Genomic DNA, 19,954 nt, shown 5'->3' with positions numbered 1-19,954 from the left:
ATAAACCAGTTCAGACACTTGCCTTTGTTTGAAATAAAGCACATTCCACCTGTCGTGCTGTAAGATTTTTGATCGCCTTTCATGTGCAGAACACACACCGAGGAAAGCTTGTTTGTTTTGGGGGGGGAATTGAAAAAATAACCTGTAGAGAGTGGTTCTGCTTTGGGTGCATAGCATAGAAAATATAAACATTATTCTGTATCAATTAAGTCATCTGTAGAATGGGGAACTGTTATTCTTTTAGACCAAAATGTACCATCAATTGGTCATGAAGGACTAGCCTCTCTGTTTCAGCCAGAGTTGTCCCTTAGTAATTCTTCATGAATCCAATGGAATAGCGATCACGCCGATCTCAGTATTGCCTGTGAAAGCTGACATGACAAATCCTCATGTTGATATCATCAGCATCAACACACACAGTTATCCTCGCCCCGAAAAAGCCAAATTGTAGTTAATATAGGTGTTCTGTGCTACAGCTTCCTATCTATACAAATATGTTCAGATCAACTATCTGCACTTAAGAATATTTCCAAAGGGAATATTTGAAAGGGAGAACAATAATAGACTTACACAGGTGTCGCCCCCCCACCCCTCATAACCCTTGATGACCCTGTGATCTCATTTCTAAGGCCAACGTCAGGGCATCTTTCAAGAGAGTGAATCCATGTAAAGTGTCCAGTCCAGATGGTGCAACTGGCTGAGTGCTAAAACTCTATGCGGACCATCTTGGAGTATTCAAGACATCCTCAACCTCTCGCTTCAGTGATCAGAATTTCACACCTGGGCTTCAATCAATCAATCAATCAATCAATCAATCAATCAATCAATCAATCAATCAATCAATCAATCAATCAATCAATCAATCAATCAATCAAGCAAGCAAGCAATCAATCAATCAATCAATCAAGCAATCAATCAATCAATCAATCAATCAATCAATCAATCAATCAATCAATCAATCAATCAATCAATCAATCAATCAATCAATCAATCAATCAATGCTTTATTGTCATTCAAAAATACACCAACAAATGCAAGTCTGAACGAAATGTTGTGGCATTTGGCTCACCGTGCAACATGAAATAACAAAAGGATAAAATCGATAAAAAGATAAAATAGATAATAGTGACGGCAAATTATATGGAAGAGTCTGATGGCTCGGGGGAAGAAGCTGTTGCAAAACCTGGTCGTTCTGCTCCTTATACAGCGATACCTTTTGCCCGAGGGCAGCAGAGTGAACAGTCCATGATGGAGATGTGTGGGGTCGTTTATAATGCTGTTGGCCTTGGACAAGCAACGTTTGCAAGCAATGTCCCGGATTGAAGGAAGAGAAGTCCCGATGATTTTTTCAGCCGTCCTCACCACTCTCTGCACGGACTTCCAGTCGGAGGCTTTACAGTCCCCAAACCAGACAGAGATATAGCTGGTCGAAATGCTCTCTCTGGTGCCCCTGTAGAAAGTGGTGAGGACGGGATGGGGGAGGTGAGCTCTTATCATCCGGCGCAGAAAGTGCAAACGCTGCTGCGCTCTCTTAACTAGTGATGCGATGTTTTGTGACCAGGTCAGACTGTTTGTGATCTGCACCCCCAGGAACTTAGTGCTACTGACCAACTCCACCGCTGTCATTAATGTGTAGTGGTGTGTGACTGTGCCGGTTTCTCCTGAAGTCAACGATGACCTCCTTTGTTTTGTCAACATTCAGGATCAGATTGTTCGTGTTGCATCAGTCCACCAGTTGTTTCACCTCCTCCCTGTAAGCCAGTTCATTGTCGTCCCGGATAAGGCCCACCACTGTTGTGTCATCTGCGTACTTCATGATGTGGTTTGTACTAAACCGGGCACAACAGTCGTGGGTCATCAGGGTAAACAGCAGTGGACTCAGGACGCAGCCCTGAGGGGAACCGGTGCTCAGAGAGATGATGTTGGAGGTGTTGTTTCCAACCCGCACTGACTGGGGTCTGTCAGTGAGGAAGTCCAGTAGCCAGTTACACAAGGGGGTGCTGAGGCCCAATGAACCCAGTTTGCTTACCAAGTGCTGTGGGATGATTGTATTGAATACTGAACTGAAGTCCACGAACAGCATTCGCACATGTGTGTTCTTCTGCTCTAGATGTTCCAGGCTCAGGTGGAGTACGGAGGATATGGCGTCCTCTGTGGAGTGGTTTGGCCTGTAAGCAAACTGGAACGGGTCAAGTGTGGAGGGGAGTCTGGAGGTAATATGGTTCCTGACCAGCCCCTCAAAGCACTTTATCATTATGGGAGTGAATGCTACAGGGCGGTAATTGTTGAGACATGTTATTGCGGATATTTTGGCACTGGTATGATGGTGGCAGTCTTGAAACACGATGGGACGACAGCCTGGTTCAGCGAGGTGTTGAAGATGTGAGTAAGGACATGTGCCAGCTGATCAGCACATTCCCTGAGCACCCGGCCTGGTATGTTACCAGGGCTTGCCGCCTTCCGTGTGTTCACTCCTTTTAGGGTCCTCCGGACATCCACTATATCAAGACTGAGTGCCTGTTCATCGTAGTGAGGAATACCTTTCCTCGCAGTTGTGTTGTTGAATGCCTCGAACCGTCCAAAATATTTATTGAGTTCATTGAGGAAGTTTATGTTGTCTTCACAGGGTGGTGGAGCAGTCTTATAGTCCGTGATTGTTTTGGATTCCCTGCCACATGCGCCTGGTGTTCATGGCGTCATGAAAGAAGCTCTGGATTTTCTGACCATGGGCACGCTTTGCCAGCCTGATGACTCGGTTCAGGTTGGCTCTTGCGGATCTGAGTGCCACCAAGTTACCGGATTTAAATGCGGCATTTCGTGCTCTCAGCGTTCCACGTACCTCGGGGGTCATCCAGGGTTTCTGGTTGTCCCGTATAGTGATGGTCTTGGTGACACAGACATCCTTTATGCACTTTTCCATGTAAGCAGACACAGACGCAGCATACTCCTCCAGGTTGATGTGTTGATTGTCAGTTGCAGCTTTCTTGAACATGTCCCAGTCCGTGCACTCAAAGCAGTCCTGTAATGCTGTCAGAGCCCTCTGGCCACACCCTAACCTGCTTCACAGTAGGTTTTTCTCTGGTAACCAGGGGCCTGTAATCAGGAATTAGCATCACAGAGATATGGTCTGAGGAGCCAAGGTGGGGGCGGGGGACTGCCTTGAATGTCTTCTTGATGTTTGTATAGGCTAGGTCCAGTGTGTTCACTCCCCTGGTTGCAAAGTCCACATGCTGGTAGTAATGTGGGAGAACTGTCTTCATGTTGGCCTGGTTAAAATCCTCAGCAACAATGAAAGCACCATCTGGGTGTGTAGTTTGCAAGTCACTGATGGAGCGATAAAGAGCATTCAGGGCCTCCTTAGTGTTTGCACTGGGGGGGATGTACATGGCTGTGCTGGTTATGAGAGTAAATTCCCTGGGTAGATAGAAGGGTCTGCACTTTATTGTCAAAAACTCAATGTCTGGGGAGCAATGATTTGAGACCACTGTGGCATTATTACACCAGCTGTTATTAGTGTAAATGCACACACCACCACCCCGGGATTTCCCACTGAGAGCGCAGCTCCTGTCCGACCGGAATGTTGTTAGCCCCTCCACGCTAATAGCGCCGTCGGGAACAGAGGACTTTAACCACGTCTCTGTTAAGATCAGGGCGCAGCAATCTCTCACCTCCCGTTTTTATTTACCAAATCCAGCCTCAGGTAGTCCAACTTACTCTCCAAGGAACGGAAGTTAGCGAGCAGAATAGATGGAAGCGGTGTTCTGCAAGGGTTAGCCTTTAATTTCACCGTTAGCCTTTAATTTCACCGTGCCGCGCTTCTGCTTCCTGTCGCACTGTCTCCTCCGAGTGCGGCTAGTGCTGGTAGGAGACTCCGCAGCTTCGTAGGTCGCTGGTTCCAGCTGAGGGCATCTATCTTGGTACTCAAGAAGAGCATGGTCACATGCTTGAAGAACTACCATCCGGTGGCTCTTGCATCCACTGTCATTGTTTTGGGAAGTTGGTTATGGCTCAGACTCCTGCCTCAGATATGACCTGCATCCACTTCAATTTGTCTATCTTCACACCAAGTCAACAACAGATGCTATCTCACTAACTCTGCACTCTTCTCTGGACTATCTGAAGAACAGCTACTTCTGTGTTAAGCTGCTGTTCAATGTTCAACACAATCATCCCTTCCAAATTCAACACCATGCATCAAGACTTGGGCCTCTGTCTTATTTCGTCATTGGCCAACGTCAATCAGTGCGGATCGATAACAACACTATCTCGACATTGGCACCTCAAGTCTGCATACCTTGGCCCTTGCTCTGCTCACGTTACCCCCATGGCAGTGTGGTTAAGTACAGCTCCAATGCCATTGTAATATTCCAATGTCAACGCCACTGTTGTAGGCCAAATCTCGGGTGGTGACGAGTCAGCGTACAGATAGAACATCTAGTTAAGTGGTGCCGCAACAACAACCTTTTGCTCAATGTCAGCAAATCCAAGGAATTAATTATTGTCTGTTACCACATGTCTGTTTGCATTGGTGGGTTAGCAGTGGGAGAGTTTGTGGCTTCCAATTCCTGGCCGTTAACATCTCAGACCTGTATTGGGCCCATAAATGCAAACAGGAAGGCGTGCCAGCACCTCTTTCTTAGAGGTTTAAAGAGATTTGACATGCCTGCTGAATACTTACAAACCTCTACAAATGCACCGTTGAAAGTGTCCTGACTGGTTGCATAATATTTTGGTACAGCATTTCCAATGCACAGGGACACAAGAAGCTGCAGAGAGTGGTGGATTCAACCCAGTACTTCACTGGCATAGCCCTATCAACAATGACCAAAGGCTCGGCTATTTTTTTGAAATGGGCAGACTCGAATAAATTTTGCGATTATAATCACTGCAATCAAAAATATTGCAATGTGATCAGTGACTTTGAAAACATAATATATTTTGAGGTCCAAAGACAAGTAGGGCAATAATATTGCTGAATATTCACAGAAACCTAGTATAGCAATATTAGCTTGTGGTAGGACATTTATTTCTCTGATGTGAGGTCATGAAGTCATTGCTTCAGTGATATGATGGAAACTGTGGGAAGCATTCCCATTCATGATTGCATGGCCAATTCCATTCAGTACTTAGCTTCATGCTGTTTTATTTGGTACACTGTGTTCAAATAGATTTGTCTGAATTGGGCCAAACAGACATCATTGTACACTTCTATGCTTAGTTTTATTCATGATTGTAAAATCATCTCAACCATTGCTTTCACTCGATGTTTTAAAATGGGTGAGGATCGAACTATGCTTCCTGGAGATTTATTTTCAAGCCATCATTTCTCCATATGGTACCTAACACTATTTCCCAATGGCTGTTACATCTGTTGATATTGTTTGCCAAAACTAAATGGGTTAAACAGCCACATCCTGTGCGAGTCAAGACTTCAAATTTCAGGTGAATCTGCTTTGCATCTCTTTATCCTAAAATTAAAATATGGTAAATTGTACTTTGGTGGAGTTCCTGTACTATTCATCAGTGTGCCAAAATAATTTAAATGTTTTCCTTTGTCAAAGCTGGATTTCATGGTAACTGGACTGGCTGTATTTTTGCTGGGGATTTTCACCATAAAATGACCCAATGGGATTTGGATGAAGCCCTGAGTTGACTTGCTGACTTCCTCTCATTTTCTCCTTCTCCCACACGACCTCTCTCTCTCTGCCCAGCGCTAACCCCCTTATTCTTCAAATACTGGGGCAATTTTTACGAAGCTGTCTCAGTGTACTTATTTCAAAAGCACTTTATCAGTTGAGGTTAAGTTTAACCCAGATGGTTTAAAAATCACTGCTTGCAAACAGGCAGCTGCAACCTGCCTGTGAAGTTACTGTGAGGCCTTCATTGATAACGGAGCAGGATTTGGAGATCAAGAGATGGAGTTGTCAGTGGATGAGCAAATCAAAATTGACACTTCAGAACTAAAATAACTGATAACGGATTAAACTGTCATGTTAAGAGTAGGCTGGTTTTAATGATCCTCTTCCCACTCCATTCCTCAATCCTAATGATCACGGAGATCAAGAGAGAAATCAACTGACTGCTTTCAATGAATTTGCCTATCAGAAAGCATAATCCTTTTTTGCAACCACTATGCGATCAATGTGTATGGTAATTTTAAAAAAAAATCTTTATAGTGTACACACTAAAGCAGAGTTAAGTATAAAATAATATTATAAAAGTTAGATTTCTACTGTTTGGCATGACCAATCAATGCATACGGGATGTCACGTAAAGGCAAGCAAACAAAGCCAGTGATGGATATGGTACCCCTTAGAACAGAACACCATGAGCTGCAACCCCTCCATCCTCCTCTAATGTATTTTAAAATGAATCAGAAAGATGTTTTTCGGTGTGCACTGAGCTGTATTGTTTATATGTTTTAGAATTTGCAAAATGAGGGAGGGAGCAAAATGAGAAAATGTATCGAAGTTGGAAAATATTTGGAAAGCGTAGCAATTTCTGTGGGCTATATGGTGGGATCAACAAACTAAAAGGATAATGCGAACCTTACACAAGATTAAATGGAATTGTAATTGAAATAATTTGTGCTACGCAATTCAACTGTTCTAGTGACACCATGTGCAATGGCCTAAACGTCACTTTCTCTTCCTTCCTCCACTGGCTGCAGTTGATACCATCTTTAAAAAAAATCCACCTTCCATTACTTACCAGTCTGGCATTCTTTGTCAGTGCCATATCATGATCTGTATAATTAAAATTATATGTATAATTAAAACAGGACGAATCTGCATTATGGGCAAATAGTTCTTGTCATATATCCCTGGCCAACAGGTTGATTCTCACCTTAACCTGAATTTGACAACTTCATTACCAGAAACTGATGATGCTGGCCAACAATATTGTTATTTCATTTCTGGTCTGCTCGGAAGATTGGCATTTATGCTTGAGTGTGAGAAGATGGAAGGAAGAAGTCCTCCACAGCCCATTGTGTTGCATGTGGTCAAGGATCCAGCATATGAACATAAGGATTAGAAGCAGGGGTAAATTGTCTGGATCCTCCTCTGCTTTGCTATTCATCAGGATTACAACTGAGCCCATGTTCCTGCACTAAGATCCTTGAGCCCCTTGGTATCCAGAAATCTATCCACCTCTGTTTAAGGAACACAGTGACAGTCCACCAAGGATTCGCTGCTCTCCAAGAAATCTATCCAATTCAGCCATAAATGCTGGCCATCTTATTCTGAGATTTTGATCCCTGGTTCTATCCAATACCAGACTCCTTCCAAGGAAAGTGTACTCCCTCTTTGCACCCTACAAGAAGTGTCCTCCCTCTATGCACCATACACAAAAATGAACCCAACAAGAAGTTAGTAATTTTTATGAAGTATCTTCATTTTCCAAACCAATTGTCCTAGATATCAGCACAGAACTACTGAGTACAATATTCCTGTACTCCGGTTTAATATCTGGATGTGAGTACATGCCAATCTCATCTCTGCAAACAGCAAACCCATCACAAAATGTAGTCTGATACACTCCTTATTTGGCAAGTACAAACGTCATTATATAAGGAGACCAGAATTGTATGTGATACTCTAGAGTCTAGATGCTGTCTCACAACGGCTCTGTATAATTGCAGTAAAATATCTTTAATCCCATATTCAAAACTCTTTGTTATATAGGCTTTGTATTATTTGTCTTTCTAATTGCTTACCTGAATGTTAGGTTTCAGTAATTGGACATCTATGCCCCATTAAACATCTACATTTCCCAACTTGTACCATTTTATAAAATACTCTGCTTGTGCACAAAAGATGGGCACAGAAAAACATATTTTTCACATTATATTCTATGTGACATCTTTCATTTGCAGTGAGAATAAGGGGAAATGCACATATTGCAGATATTTGTGTAAAAAGCAACGTGATAGAGACATTTTATGATTAAAAATATTGGGATATTTCATATTTTTGCCAAGATTTAATCCTTATAACCTTCCAACAGATGGATTTGTTCTAAATTTCCTATTTTGCTCATCGCTTCCAATTCCTTATTTTAATGATTTTATGATGCTTGGAACAGAGTTGATCAGAAATTCAAATGCAGTTGCCATGGTATCCATGTTGTTAATGGTTGTTTTAAAAGGTAACAAATTAATAGGATGAAATGAGGAGGCACATCAATTAGCACCTCTTCATGTGTTTAGCCTAGCTCAAAGGAAGCCTTTGGCTGAGTTCACACTATGAAGGAGTCCAGGCCCTTCTGGATGGATGCCTGATGAGTACAGATGGGTCTCTAGTGGGGTTACAGCCCATACTGCAGCATTGGCAAGGATGAGAGTACTCCAGATGCACAAAAGGCCCCAGAAACATATCTTGGGCTGTGTGTCAACATCAGAGTAATACAAATGCGTCATATCCTCCAAAGAGCAGCCTGATTGAAAAGCCTTGTGCAGACTGCCTGAATATTTGTGAGAAGTGCGGTTTGTAATGATGGAAGCATGTGGTGAGTTTGCCATACTGTATACAGTGCCTGCCATAATGTTTGGGACAAAGACCCATCATTTATTTATTTGCCTCTATATTCCACACTTTGAGATTTGTAATAAAAAAATTAACATGTGGTTAAAGTGCACATTGTCAGATTTTATTAAAGGCAATTTTTATACATTTTTGTTTCACCATTTAGAAATTACAGCTAGTCCCCCCCCCCCCCCCCACCACCAGCCCCCATTTCAGGGCACCATAATGTTTGGGATACCGCAATGTCATGCAAATGAAAGTAGTCATGTTTAGTATTTTGTTGCATATCCTGTTTTTGTGTCTATACACTTCAAAATGTATTATGCTACGACCATCAGCAGTTGTATCATCAATGAAGATAAGTGAGCCTGTACTTTCAGCAGCCCTGGCCATAACACCCCCACCACCGTGTTTCACAGATGAAGTGGTATGCTTTGGATCTTGGGTAGTTCCTTCTCTCCCCTATACTTTTCTCTTGCCATCACAAAGTTAATCTTTGTCTCATCTGTCCACAAGACCTTTTTCCAGAACTGTAGTTGCTCTTTTAAGTACTTCTTGGCAAACTGTAACCTGGCCGTCCTATTTTTGCAGCTAACTAGTGGTTTCCATCTTGTAGTGTAGCACCTCTTTTTCTGTCCATGAAGTCTTCTGCAGACAGTAGTCATTGACAAATCCACACCTGACTCCTGTCGGACAGGTGTTTGGGGATTTTTCCTTATTATAGAGAGAATTTGTCTGTCATCAGCTGTTGAGGTCTTCCGTGGCCTGCTCTCTTTCTTCTTAATGATGTTCCAAACAGTTGATTTTGGTAAGCCTAAAGTTTGGCTGATGTCTCTAACAGTTTTATTCTTGTTTCTCAGTCTCTCAATGGCTTCTTTGACTTTCATTGGCACAACTTTTGTCCTCATGTTGATAAACAGCAATAAAAGTTTCCAAAGGCGATGGAAAGACTGGAGGAAAGACTAGGTGCTGGGAGCTCTCTTATACCTGCATTAAGGAGGCAATTAAATACACCTGAGCGATTACAAACACCTGTGAAGCCATGTGTCCCAAACATTATGGTGCCCTGAAATGGGGGGTGGGGACACTGTAGAAACACAGCTTTAATTTCTACATGGTGAAACCAAAATGTATAAAAATGGCCTTTTATAAAATTTGACAATGTGCACTTTAACCACATGTGATTTTTTTCTATTACAAATCTAAAATTGTGGAGTACAGAGGCAAATAAATAAATGATGTGTGTCCCAAACATTATGGAGGACACTGTGGTTGTCATAGTAACATGCTCACTAATGATTTGCCTTTGAAAACGGCGATGCATCTGTAAGCGAACAATTTTCCCAGAATAACAACACTCCAAATGTTTCAAAGGCTGACACATAATCATATCTTGTTTATTTTTAGCTAGGTATAATGTCACAAGTTAGTTGAGATAACCATTTCACTCTTCTGTTACTATTGCATTTTAAGGGCCTGTCCCACTTAGGCGACTTTTCAGCGGACTGCCTCCGCCCTTCAAGCTCAGGAAAAGCGGGGGAGCGCTGTCTGAAATTCACACGGTGCAAAGCCAAGGTGATACACACACACACACACCGTGATTACAATAGTATCGGTTTTCTCCATGGCGACCAATTTTTGGTCGCAGAAAATTTTTCAACATGTTGAAAAATTTGCTGCGTCCATACTGAGGCTGCGACTCGTTCCCAGAATGCAGGAACTCCTCTCGACCATGAAGGAGACTCACCAGAGACCCCCAGAGAACATGTGGCGACCATGAGGCGAGCGTAGAGTCTCCTGCACTCGTCTAAAAAGTCGCCTAAGTGGGACAGACCCTTTAGTTTTTAGGTTTAATTGGAGTTTTTGAAGTAGTACACCGAATTAATATAACATGTCTTTATGGCTGGATAGAATGTTAATCAGATGACACCGAGTATTTCCCTTAATTGGGCTAGCTCTGATTCATTTTGCTCTGCACCCTGTAGATTTGAACAATAATTTTCAAATCATTGTATGTGTGAATACATCTTGGTGCATGCCCTTGGATCTTCCACTTCCACATCCCTATCATCCAAATGGAAAGTAGCTAAGAGAAAAAATATAATGTTATTACAAATATTTTTTTAATGGTTTAATATACAGCTGTGGAAAAAATGCTGAGAATGAAATGTGCACAGATACTTAAACCTCTTCTTCCTGGAGCAAAGGTTTACAAAAACTTTTTTTAAAAGTTGTTCAAAATGTTTTTATAAAAGTCATAGGTTTTATATTGCTGGATTCAGCTGGCCCTCATAAACTGACACAAACATTGTCAGTAAGGCTAGATGTTGTGGACTGCACACTGTGGAATGACTTGAGGTTAAGACAAACAATCTGAATGAAGGTACCATATTGACCAGGAGTTCTTTGAGACATGTTGAGGATGTGAAAAGTTATATAAAATCCTGTAAATTTGTTCCGCATCATGATATTGACCTGTAATTTCAAATCTCTATTCGCATCCACCAATTCTAATTATATAGAAACATAGAAACAAGTCCATAATTCTTTGAAAGTTTCAACACCAGTAGATAGTGGTAAAGAAGGCATAAAGTATGCTTGCCATCGTAAGTCGGGGCATTGAATATTAGAGTCGGGATGTCATGATACAGCTTTATATGACTGTGTGTAGGAAGGAACTGCAGATGTTGGTTTAAATCAAAGATAGACACAAAATGCTGGAGTAACTCAGCGGGGCAGGCAGCATCTCTGGATAGAAGGAATGGGTGATGTTATAATAGACAATAGCTGCAGGAGTAGGCCATTCGGCCCTTCGAGCCAGCACCGCCATTCATTATGATCATGGCTGATCATCCCCAATCAGTACCCCGTTCCTGCCTTCTCCCATATCCCCTGACTCCGCTATCTTTAAGAGCCCTATCTAGCTCTCTCTTGAAAGTATCCAGAGAACCGGCCTCCACCGCCCTCTGAGGCAGAGAATTCCACAGACTCACCACTCTCTGTGAAAAAGTGTTTCCTCGTCTCCGTTGGTTCGGGTTGAGACCCTTCTTCAGTCTGAAACTGACCCGAAACATCACCCATTCCTTATCTCCAGAGATGTTGCCTGTCCCGCTGAGTTACTCCAGCATTTTGTGTCCATCTTCAAAATCTGGAGCTGATGAGCGGAGGGAATAGCACAGATAGACAATGGAAGCAATATGGTGCTGAAGAAGCAGCTAACTTGCGATGGGCATAGAAACTGTGGCTTGGGAACCGGCACTAACCAGGAAACTGGATCAGCCTAGTATGGGGGATTTTACTAAATGCCTTACTAAATTCATGTAGCTAACATCCACCACCCTACCCTCATTAATCACCTTTGTCACCTCCTCAAAAAATGTGATCAAGTTAGTAAGACACGACTTACGATAGATTCCATTAAGGTCCTGGAGCTTTATCCACTTTAATGCTCCTCAAGAGCTCCAATGCCTGCTCCTCCTTAACCGCACACTGCCCTGCATATTAGCATTCTTCTCTCTGTTTTCACTGTGCTCCAAGTCCTTCTCTTTGGTAAAAACAAATGCAGAGTACTTGTTTAGTACCTCGCCTACATCCAAGCACAAATTCTGTCCTTTATCCTCGAGTGGTCTTACCTTTTCCATGGTTACCCTCTTGGTTTGAATGTAGGTATATAAAGCTTTGGGGGGGTTTCTTTAATCTGACCCATTTTGACCTTTCAAATCGTTCACTTGAGTTTTTTCCTCTTTGCTTTATGTTCCTCAAAGAACCCGTCTGATTCCACCCTCTTAAACCTTGCATGTGCTTCCTTTTTCTTTTTGACCAAATTTATAACTTCTACGGTCACTCAGGGTTTTCTTATTTTGACATCCTTATTCCCCCCTCCCTACTGGAACATGCCAATTCTAAACTTTGATCAACTGTCCTTTAAACAAATCCCACATGTCAGGTGGATTTGTCCAATATCAACTGATCTCAGTATAACCCCCCCCCCACCAGTTGTATTGTATTGCACGTCCACCCAGGATAACCTTGTATTTTTCCTTACATCAATCATCCCTGGTCCTCGACCAAATCTCAGCCACTCCTTTTTAAGCTCTCCTTTTTAAGCTCTCCTTTACCTCTTTGACCAAGGTTTCATAAACTCACCTAATATGTCTTTGTTTAGCTCAGTATTCATTTTCTTTTCATGCATATTTGATGAGCTGTTGATATTTTTTTGCTGTGCTTTAAGGGCGTTGTATAATACCAAGTGGTACTTGCCATCACAGGCCCATTGGTGAAAGTCGTCATTGTTACCTGATTTATTTTTGGCATTTAAAGAATGTCCTCGACTATTCAAACGGCTGTTGTGCTATTTAATCTAAGCTCAGCATATATCATTAAGGGTTCGAAGATATCAAGTCTTGGCTTGAAGTGATTCATGATGAAATATCAAATCCTTTAATAGGGGGTCGTACATAGAAACAGAAATTTGTTTTTGCTCGGTGGAACAGCTTGTTATTGTAATGTGGCACAAATTGAAAATGTTGCTGCTTTCAAGCCTGGTGAAGCGACCAGTTGTTGCTGAAGGTGTGGTTAACTAGTTTTGTCCTGGGAAGAAATTCAAATCTGACTCGTATCAGGTGTGTTGCAATATGCAGAACACAGATGGACACTGACCCGACTTGGTTTACTGAGAAGGTGGTGGTATTTCCTCAGCCGACTATAATGACTTTATAATGAAGTGTGTTCACTGGCATGCTTTTCCTCTCCATTGTAAATTGTTTCCTGTGCTCTATGATATCTTTGCTCTGAACAAGGACCATTATTTGTAGCCCCAGGGTTCAATTTGTGACAGACATTCATTAACAAGCTCTTTGAGTAAGATTGTGTCAACAATTTGTTGCTTTTTCTTCAGCTTCTATAATTGACCCATTTCCTTTCATCTTTACGTCGTAATAATAGAATGTGACCTGGTCATTCCCTTCAGAATAGGGATTAGCAATTTTGGTGAATGTTTTCATTTTCTCGTAGTTTTCATCAATAAAAATAATGGTTGCTTTATATTTTTCCAAAAATAATATCATGAGATATTTCATTTATGTAATATATAATTGTTTAAAAAATAATTATTTTTATCCCATTTTAAATCCCTTCCCAACTTGGGCAAGGAGACCCCCTGCAAGGGTCAACTGGCCTTGAGGGATTGCGTAGGAGATATCATAAAGTTATGCACCATGGAAGCAGGCTCTTTGGTCCAACTTGTCCATGCTAACCAAGATGCACCATCTAAACTTATCCCATTTACCCGCAATTGGCGCATATTCCTCTAACCCTTAGAATCTACCTGTCCAAATATCTTTTAAATGTTGTTTTTGAATCTGCCTCTAATACTTACTCTGGCAGCTGGTTCCATATACCCACCTCCTTCTGTGTGGAAAAGTTGACCCTCAGGTTCCTATTAAATCTTTCCCCTCTCACCTGAAAGCTATGCCTTCTAATTCTTAATTCGTCTACCTTAGGAAAAAGACTCTGTGCGTTCATCCTATCTATTCCCCTCATGATTTTATACACATCTAAAAGATCACTCCTAAGCCTCCTGCGTCCAATGAATAAAGACCTAGCCTGCCATCCTCTACCTATAGTCCAGGCTCGAGTCCTAGCAACAACCTTGTAAATCTTCTCTGTACTCTTTCTAGCTTAATAACATCCTTCCTATAGCAGGGTGACCAAAACTGAACACAATTTAGATTCATCTACAAACTTACTAATCATACCACATCCATTTTCATCCATGTTATGGATATAGATGACAAACAACAATGGGCCCAGCACTAATGCTTGAGGCACACCATGATCCACAGGCCTTCAGTCTGATAAACAATCTTCCATCACCATCCTCTGCTTCGTGCTATGTTACTCCATTCTAGTTGCAGCAGATTATTTATTTGGTGTTGTTTCATATTGTGTATGTGTGATATTTATATATGATTCAGCATGTGATGTAAAATTCAACCATCTGTTGGGGTTAATGACGCAAATTTAACTACTCTTCAGCAGTCACATCTGGCCTTTCATTGTGCTACTGGTCTTAGTGTCATTTCCAGGGTTAGAGGTCAGTTTTGTCCAGAGCTGAGAGGCCCAGTGCACCATATCCAGCCTCTTAGCTTCCTGGCAGCCAGTTAGTGTATTTAATAAAGGTACACAAAATTGCTGGAGGAACTCAGCGGGTGCAGCAGCATCTATGGAGCGAAGGAAATAGGCGACGTTTCGGGCCGAAACCCTTCTTCAGACTTCTACAGCCCAACAACATTGGCCTCAGCCCAGTGATATTTAATACGTGATAGTGTATTTAATACGTCTCATTCCTTTGACTGTGATAGCCAACCTGGATTGATGGAGTACGTGAAGTTCAATGGTTTCTTATTTTTCTCCCTCTTCTTTAATCTAATTTTAATGCTTTTGATTTATGTTTGAAAATAAAATTATTTTTAATTTCAACTTTTTAAAAACATTTAAAATATTGTAATTTTTTTTTAAATGCCTCTGATCATTAGAGATAGATTAGACCACCAAGGCAGTCTGGGATAGGGATAGGAATCTGCATTAAAACATCGGTGAGATCAAGCGTAAACTCAGCAACTGTTTCTCGGACATTTGCACTCCGTCTGCCAAGGCCTACTGCTTAAGACGTCCCGTTTACTGATCTTTCTGTCCTTGACCTCCTCCACTGCCAGAGTGAGGCCACATGCAAATTGGAGGAACCACATATTTTGCTTGGGTAGCTTACAGCCCAACAACATTGGTCTCGGCCCAGTGATATTGACATGAACATTGAATTGTCCAATTTAGGTCACTTAAAGCCTCTACCAATTTTCACAGTTCATAACTCTCCAATTCCTTTGTTTCTCATGTTCTGTTTTTTTATCTATGCCCTTTGGCCGACAATCTGCCTATTACTTGCCAGGCTTTGTCCTGCTCCCTACGCAGTTCCAGCTTTCTCCCCCTCCCCTGACCCCAACAATCATTCGGAAGAAGATTCTCAACCCAAAATGTCATCTATCTTTCCAGAGATGCTGTCTGACTTGCTGAGTTGCTCCAGCACTTTGTGCCTTCTTTTGTAAACGAGCATCTGCAGTTCCTAGTTCTAGGATTAGCTTCCTGAGGCTTGATAACAGTTTGTTGACACCACTGTTTGAAACGGTCAGATTCACGCAGCCGCAAAGGTAAGTATGGTTACAGAAGGAGCTGAAGATGAGCCTGATTTTGCTTCCTGGACTGCCATGAGAAGACTCGGCTGATCTTTTAGGATTTCTGACCCATGAAGGAAGGGGAGAATTTTAGTTTCCTCTTCAGACTTGCTTAGATTCACCATTACAAACCGGATGCTACAGAAATGTAATTAAAAGGTCTGAGTTTTGAAATCAATCTTGGTTTACCATTGACATTTGATTGTGAATCAGGTGTTCAATACAAACTGCATTGCTTTCTGAATCTCCGTTGTGTCAGGTTGTTATGGAAGGGGTAAGGTGTCTGATGTTATTTCCATTAATTCTGTGAGAAGCATCAACGAGGCTTTGTTGGTAGCATTCTCACCTTGTTGTCACATGTTCCATTGTGGAGACTGCAAAATCTAGTCTAAGCGCTGCTCAGATAAGATGTTATATCTGACAGTATATCTGCCCATCGATGGCTGAATAACTTCTTGGGACACTGTTCGAAAAATAGCAGGGACTACACGTCTTTCTTTCGCTGAAACTTCACGCATCGGGGAATTATTGTTCACCTGGGTTATGATGCTTCTTTTTGTCTCGTTTTTTATAATGCTTTATTATTTTGGGTGTAAAATTGCGACGGCTTTGAGGTTTGTGATGTTTTCCTGTGGAGGAATGTCTGTGATTTTGTTTGCCGAGTACCAGGACACTTTGCTGACAGCAACTTAGACTTGATCTTGAAGCGGGTGCTCAGAGTGGTCAACTCACACTCTTGTAGTGATAAACACATGGTGTAGAATTGGGATGGAAGGAAATGCAGAAAGAAACTTATTATTGTATGCAATACACTTGTGGACAAATCTGTGAGATAAATATGTTTTGTTCATTCTAGTATCATGGAGTATAGGCTCCTGCTAACTGTAGTTACCTGGAGACTCTGTATTGACAAATATCAATGTTTTTCTGGGGAGAAACCTAACTTCATGAATAAGTTATGAGATCATTAGTGTTTAGTTAAATCATGTAGATTAAGGATATATAGCAATCACTGTAAACAGTTGACTGTCCCTTTCTGTTTTTGCTCTCTAAATTGTTATTTCAAAGGGCAGCCAGATTTTGCCTGGCTTTTACAAGCATTCATCGCTTCAAATTCCAAGTTTAATTTTGGCTCTGTGCTTGTGTTTTGCAGATGCTTTTGTGAACAGCCAAGAGTGGACACTTAGCCAATCTGTGCCAGAACTCAAAGTGGTGAGTAACGTCACTTCACATAAGGTTCTGGCAATTATTCCAACAGTGAATCTCTACAAGAATGCAGAAGTAGTGGATGCTAAACTTGACTATTTTTATTCTATTACCCTATGACAAGGTTTCTCCTCTACTTAATTGCCGTTACAACTCAGTACAGCTTTAAAAGTAGGAAATCTGCCACCCTAGCTAACAGCTATTTCTATTTTACTTATAACAATGAGTGTTGGTCGACTGTACTGTTGTTCCAATCAAATAATTGTGAGCCTACGTTTTACATCCATGCTTGAATAGGTTTGGCTCCCGGAGCATCAAAACCAAACCAAATCCTGTCTTTGCCTACTCTTAAGATTTGCACACATTCAAATTGGACTTTTTGGAGAGTGGCCAAAGAAAGATATTGCAAAATTCTCTTTTCTCTTCATCAGAACCTCTGTGGCCCTTACATTCAGGCTGAACTTTATATCTCTCTTGTCTTTTGGTTTAATAGTGTATGATATCATCATTTTTTCTTTACTCATTGGTATTTGGGAGTATTGACCTTGCTTAATTCTAAGTTCAGCTGCCACTTAACACTCTTAAGTGTTTCTAGCAGGCTCTTGTTATCATATCAGAGAGATTTTAGTGTGCACTTATTCCTTCCTCTTGATGCTTTCAAGCTGTGTGTGGTGTGTTAATATGATCATTGTTACTGATACTATATATTGATGGCTTTATAGTGTGAATTATTTATCATGAAACCTTTGCACCAACATGGAACTGCTGGTATTTTCTATATTTGATTTTAAATGACTGGTTAGAATCCAAAATCTTCAATTAAAAATAATCTAAATTGCAGAGATTTGGTGTGCGCCTATAATTTTTAACTAAATAAAGAAGAATGGATTATGGAAATGTTTTCCTTATATCCTGGTTAGAAAAAAATGCACAAATGTTTTTATTTATGTGTGATGGAAAAGATCTAATTATATAAGAGGAGTAGTTGAGCAGATTTTCCATCTGAGCTCCTCCTGTTAATTCCCTCTATATGTATTGTTCAGGAAATTCCTCCGTCATCTTCTCCAAGAAAAGTAATTGCGTGGATTTCGTCTTCTAACATTTTAGGCCCAGGTACGCAGCATTCAAGAGGAGTTTGCCTATTTTTCATTGCTACTCTCAATTCATATGAAGGGAATGGAAATTAAGTGATTTATTTGCTGCATCGTGATCACTAGAGCCAGGATTTTGCCATAAATGCCATAAGCGCCTTTTCATGCCTTTTTAAAAAATGATTTTAGGAAGATAGTGCCCTTTTTACGTTTGAGTGCCTAAATCAGCCTTTTTTTGGCGCCATTTTAACAACTTCCAAGAAAATTTACACTACCGGGGCGAAACCCAGCTGTAAGTGGTGATTGGAAAGGGGTGCATGGGAAAGGGTCCAGTCTTTGCAGACTGGAGTCAGGCTGTGAGTAGGTGTGAAGTGTTGGTTGGGGAGGTGTAGGGGGGGAAGGATCTCGTCTTTTCAAACTGGAGTCAGGCTGTGAGTAGGTGTGAAGTGTTGGTTGGGGAGGGGGTGTGGGGGTACCAGGGCTAAGTTTCTGTTTATCGAAACTGCAGTAGAACTTGTGTTCAAGAAGGAACTGCAGATGCTGGAAGATCGAAGGTACACAAAAATGCTGGAGAAACTCAGCGGGTGCAGCAGCATCTATGGAGCGAAGGAAATGGGTGACGTTTCGGGCCGAAACCCTTCTTCAGTCTTCAGTCTACCTGCAGTAGAACTCGTTCAGGTCGTTGGTCAGCTGACGATTGTCCAAGGAGCAGGGGTTTTTCCTCTTGTAGCTTGTGATTACTTGCAAGCCCTTCCACACTGAAGAAGAGTCATTTGCTGAAAACTTGCTCCTCAACTTCTCAGAGTACCTTTCCTTGGCAGCTCTGATTCCTCTTCTCAGCTTGTACTTGGCTTGCCTGTAAAGGTCTACACCCCCGTTCCTGTGGTATCTACCCCTGCAAACCTCAAAATGCCTAAAGTCAAGTCAACGCCTTGTAAAAAACTGAACGATTTGGTGAGAGTGTACGGGAGTGATACATTCTCTACAGACAACTGTGTGCTGTTTTGCAAAGCATGTGAGAAAGCAGAGAATCATGAGAATAAATATTTCGTCTCCCAGCATGTACAGACAGCTAAACACAAGTCGGTGGCAGAGGAACTGAAGGTAGGAAATACGCAAGCTTGTCTCCTCACAACATTTACTGCTGGCTCCAGTCGCCAATCTGAGTTTTCGAGTGATATGTGCAAAGCGTTCATTTATGCTGGAATTCCACTGTGGAAATTGGAAAACAAATCTCTCAGAGGTTTTTTAGAGAAATACACAGAGGAACATATACCGAGCGAGTCATCATTACAGAAAAATTATGTTGACAGCAACTTCAACATTGTTGTGCAGAAAATTGGAGATGAAGTTGCACGCAACAAAATATGGATCTCAATAGACGAGACAACCGATGCTGTGGGGAGATATGTTGCCAATGTGGTCATCGGTACACTGGGAGCAGGTCAACCATCAAAGGAGTATTTGTTGACATCGGAAGTATTGGAGAAGTCAAAACAGCCCAACTATTGCTCAGTTGTTTACATCTTCACTTGCTGTACTTTGGCCAGAAGGTATAAAACACGAGAATGTACTTCTGTTTGTGACTGATGCAGATCCGTACATGAAACAAGCTGCATGTAGAAGTTTTTCACATCTGAAGCATATTCTGTCTGACAGACGGCATACTTTAACACCAGATAATTTGAAAAAAATGCTAGTAATCAGGTGAAACCAGGAGACTTTGGTCATTTAATGTAGTATACCTTTATAATTATCATTTTTAACCATATTTTGGTGGTGGAAATAAATGCCTTTTAATACATTTTTTGTCAATAAATGCCTTTTTCGTGCCTTTTTTGTAATTTTATTATGCCTTTTTGCCTGCCTATTTCAGAGATTTTTAGCGCCTGAACATCCTGGC

General features: G+C 41.5%; 1 protein-coding gene across 6 annotated transcripts in view; it reads left to right on the top strand.

The window, feature by feature from the left end:
• The window catches only part of LOC116975392 (arf-GAP with GTPase, ANK repeat and PH domain-containing protein 1), a 600,018-nt gene that overhangs the window by 211,736 nt on the left and 368,328 nt on the right, over positions 1–19,954 (top strand). For all 6 annotated transcript variants that reach the window (XM_033024451.1, XM_033024453.1, XM_033024452.1 and 3 more), the window contains exon 2: positions 16,908–16,966. In XM_033024451.1, coding sequence (XP_032880342.1) covers positions 16,908–16,966 — 59 coding nt within the window. The remainder of the gene's footprint in view (positions 1–16,907; positions 16,967–19,954) is intronic.

The sequence above is a fragment of the Amblyraja radiata genome, chromosome 7 (assembly GCF_010909765.2).
Source record: "Amblyraja radiata isolate CabotCenter1 chromosome 7, sAmbRad1.1.pri, whole genome shotgun sequence".
In the NCBI taxonomy this organism is placed as follows: domain Eukaryota; kingdom Metazoa; phylum Chordata; class Chondrichthyes; order Rajiformes; family Rajidae; genus Amblyraja; species Amblyraja radiata.
The sequence above is the reverse complement of the archived record's forward strand: the minus strand, read 5'-3'. Positions and strand labels throughout refer to the sequence as shown.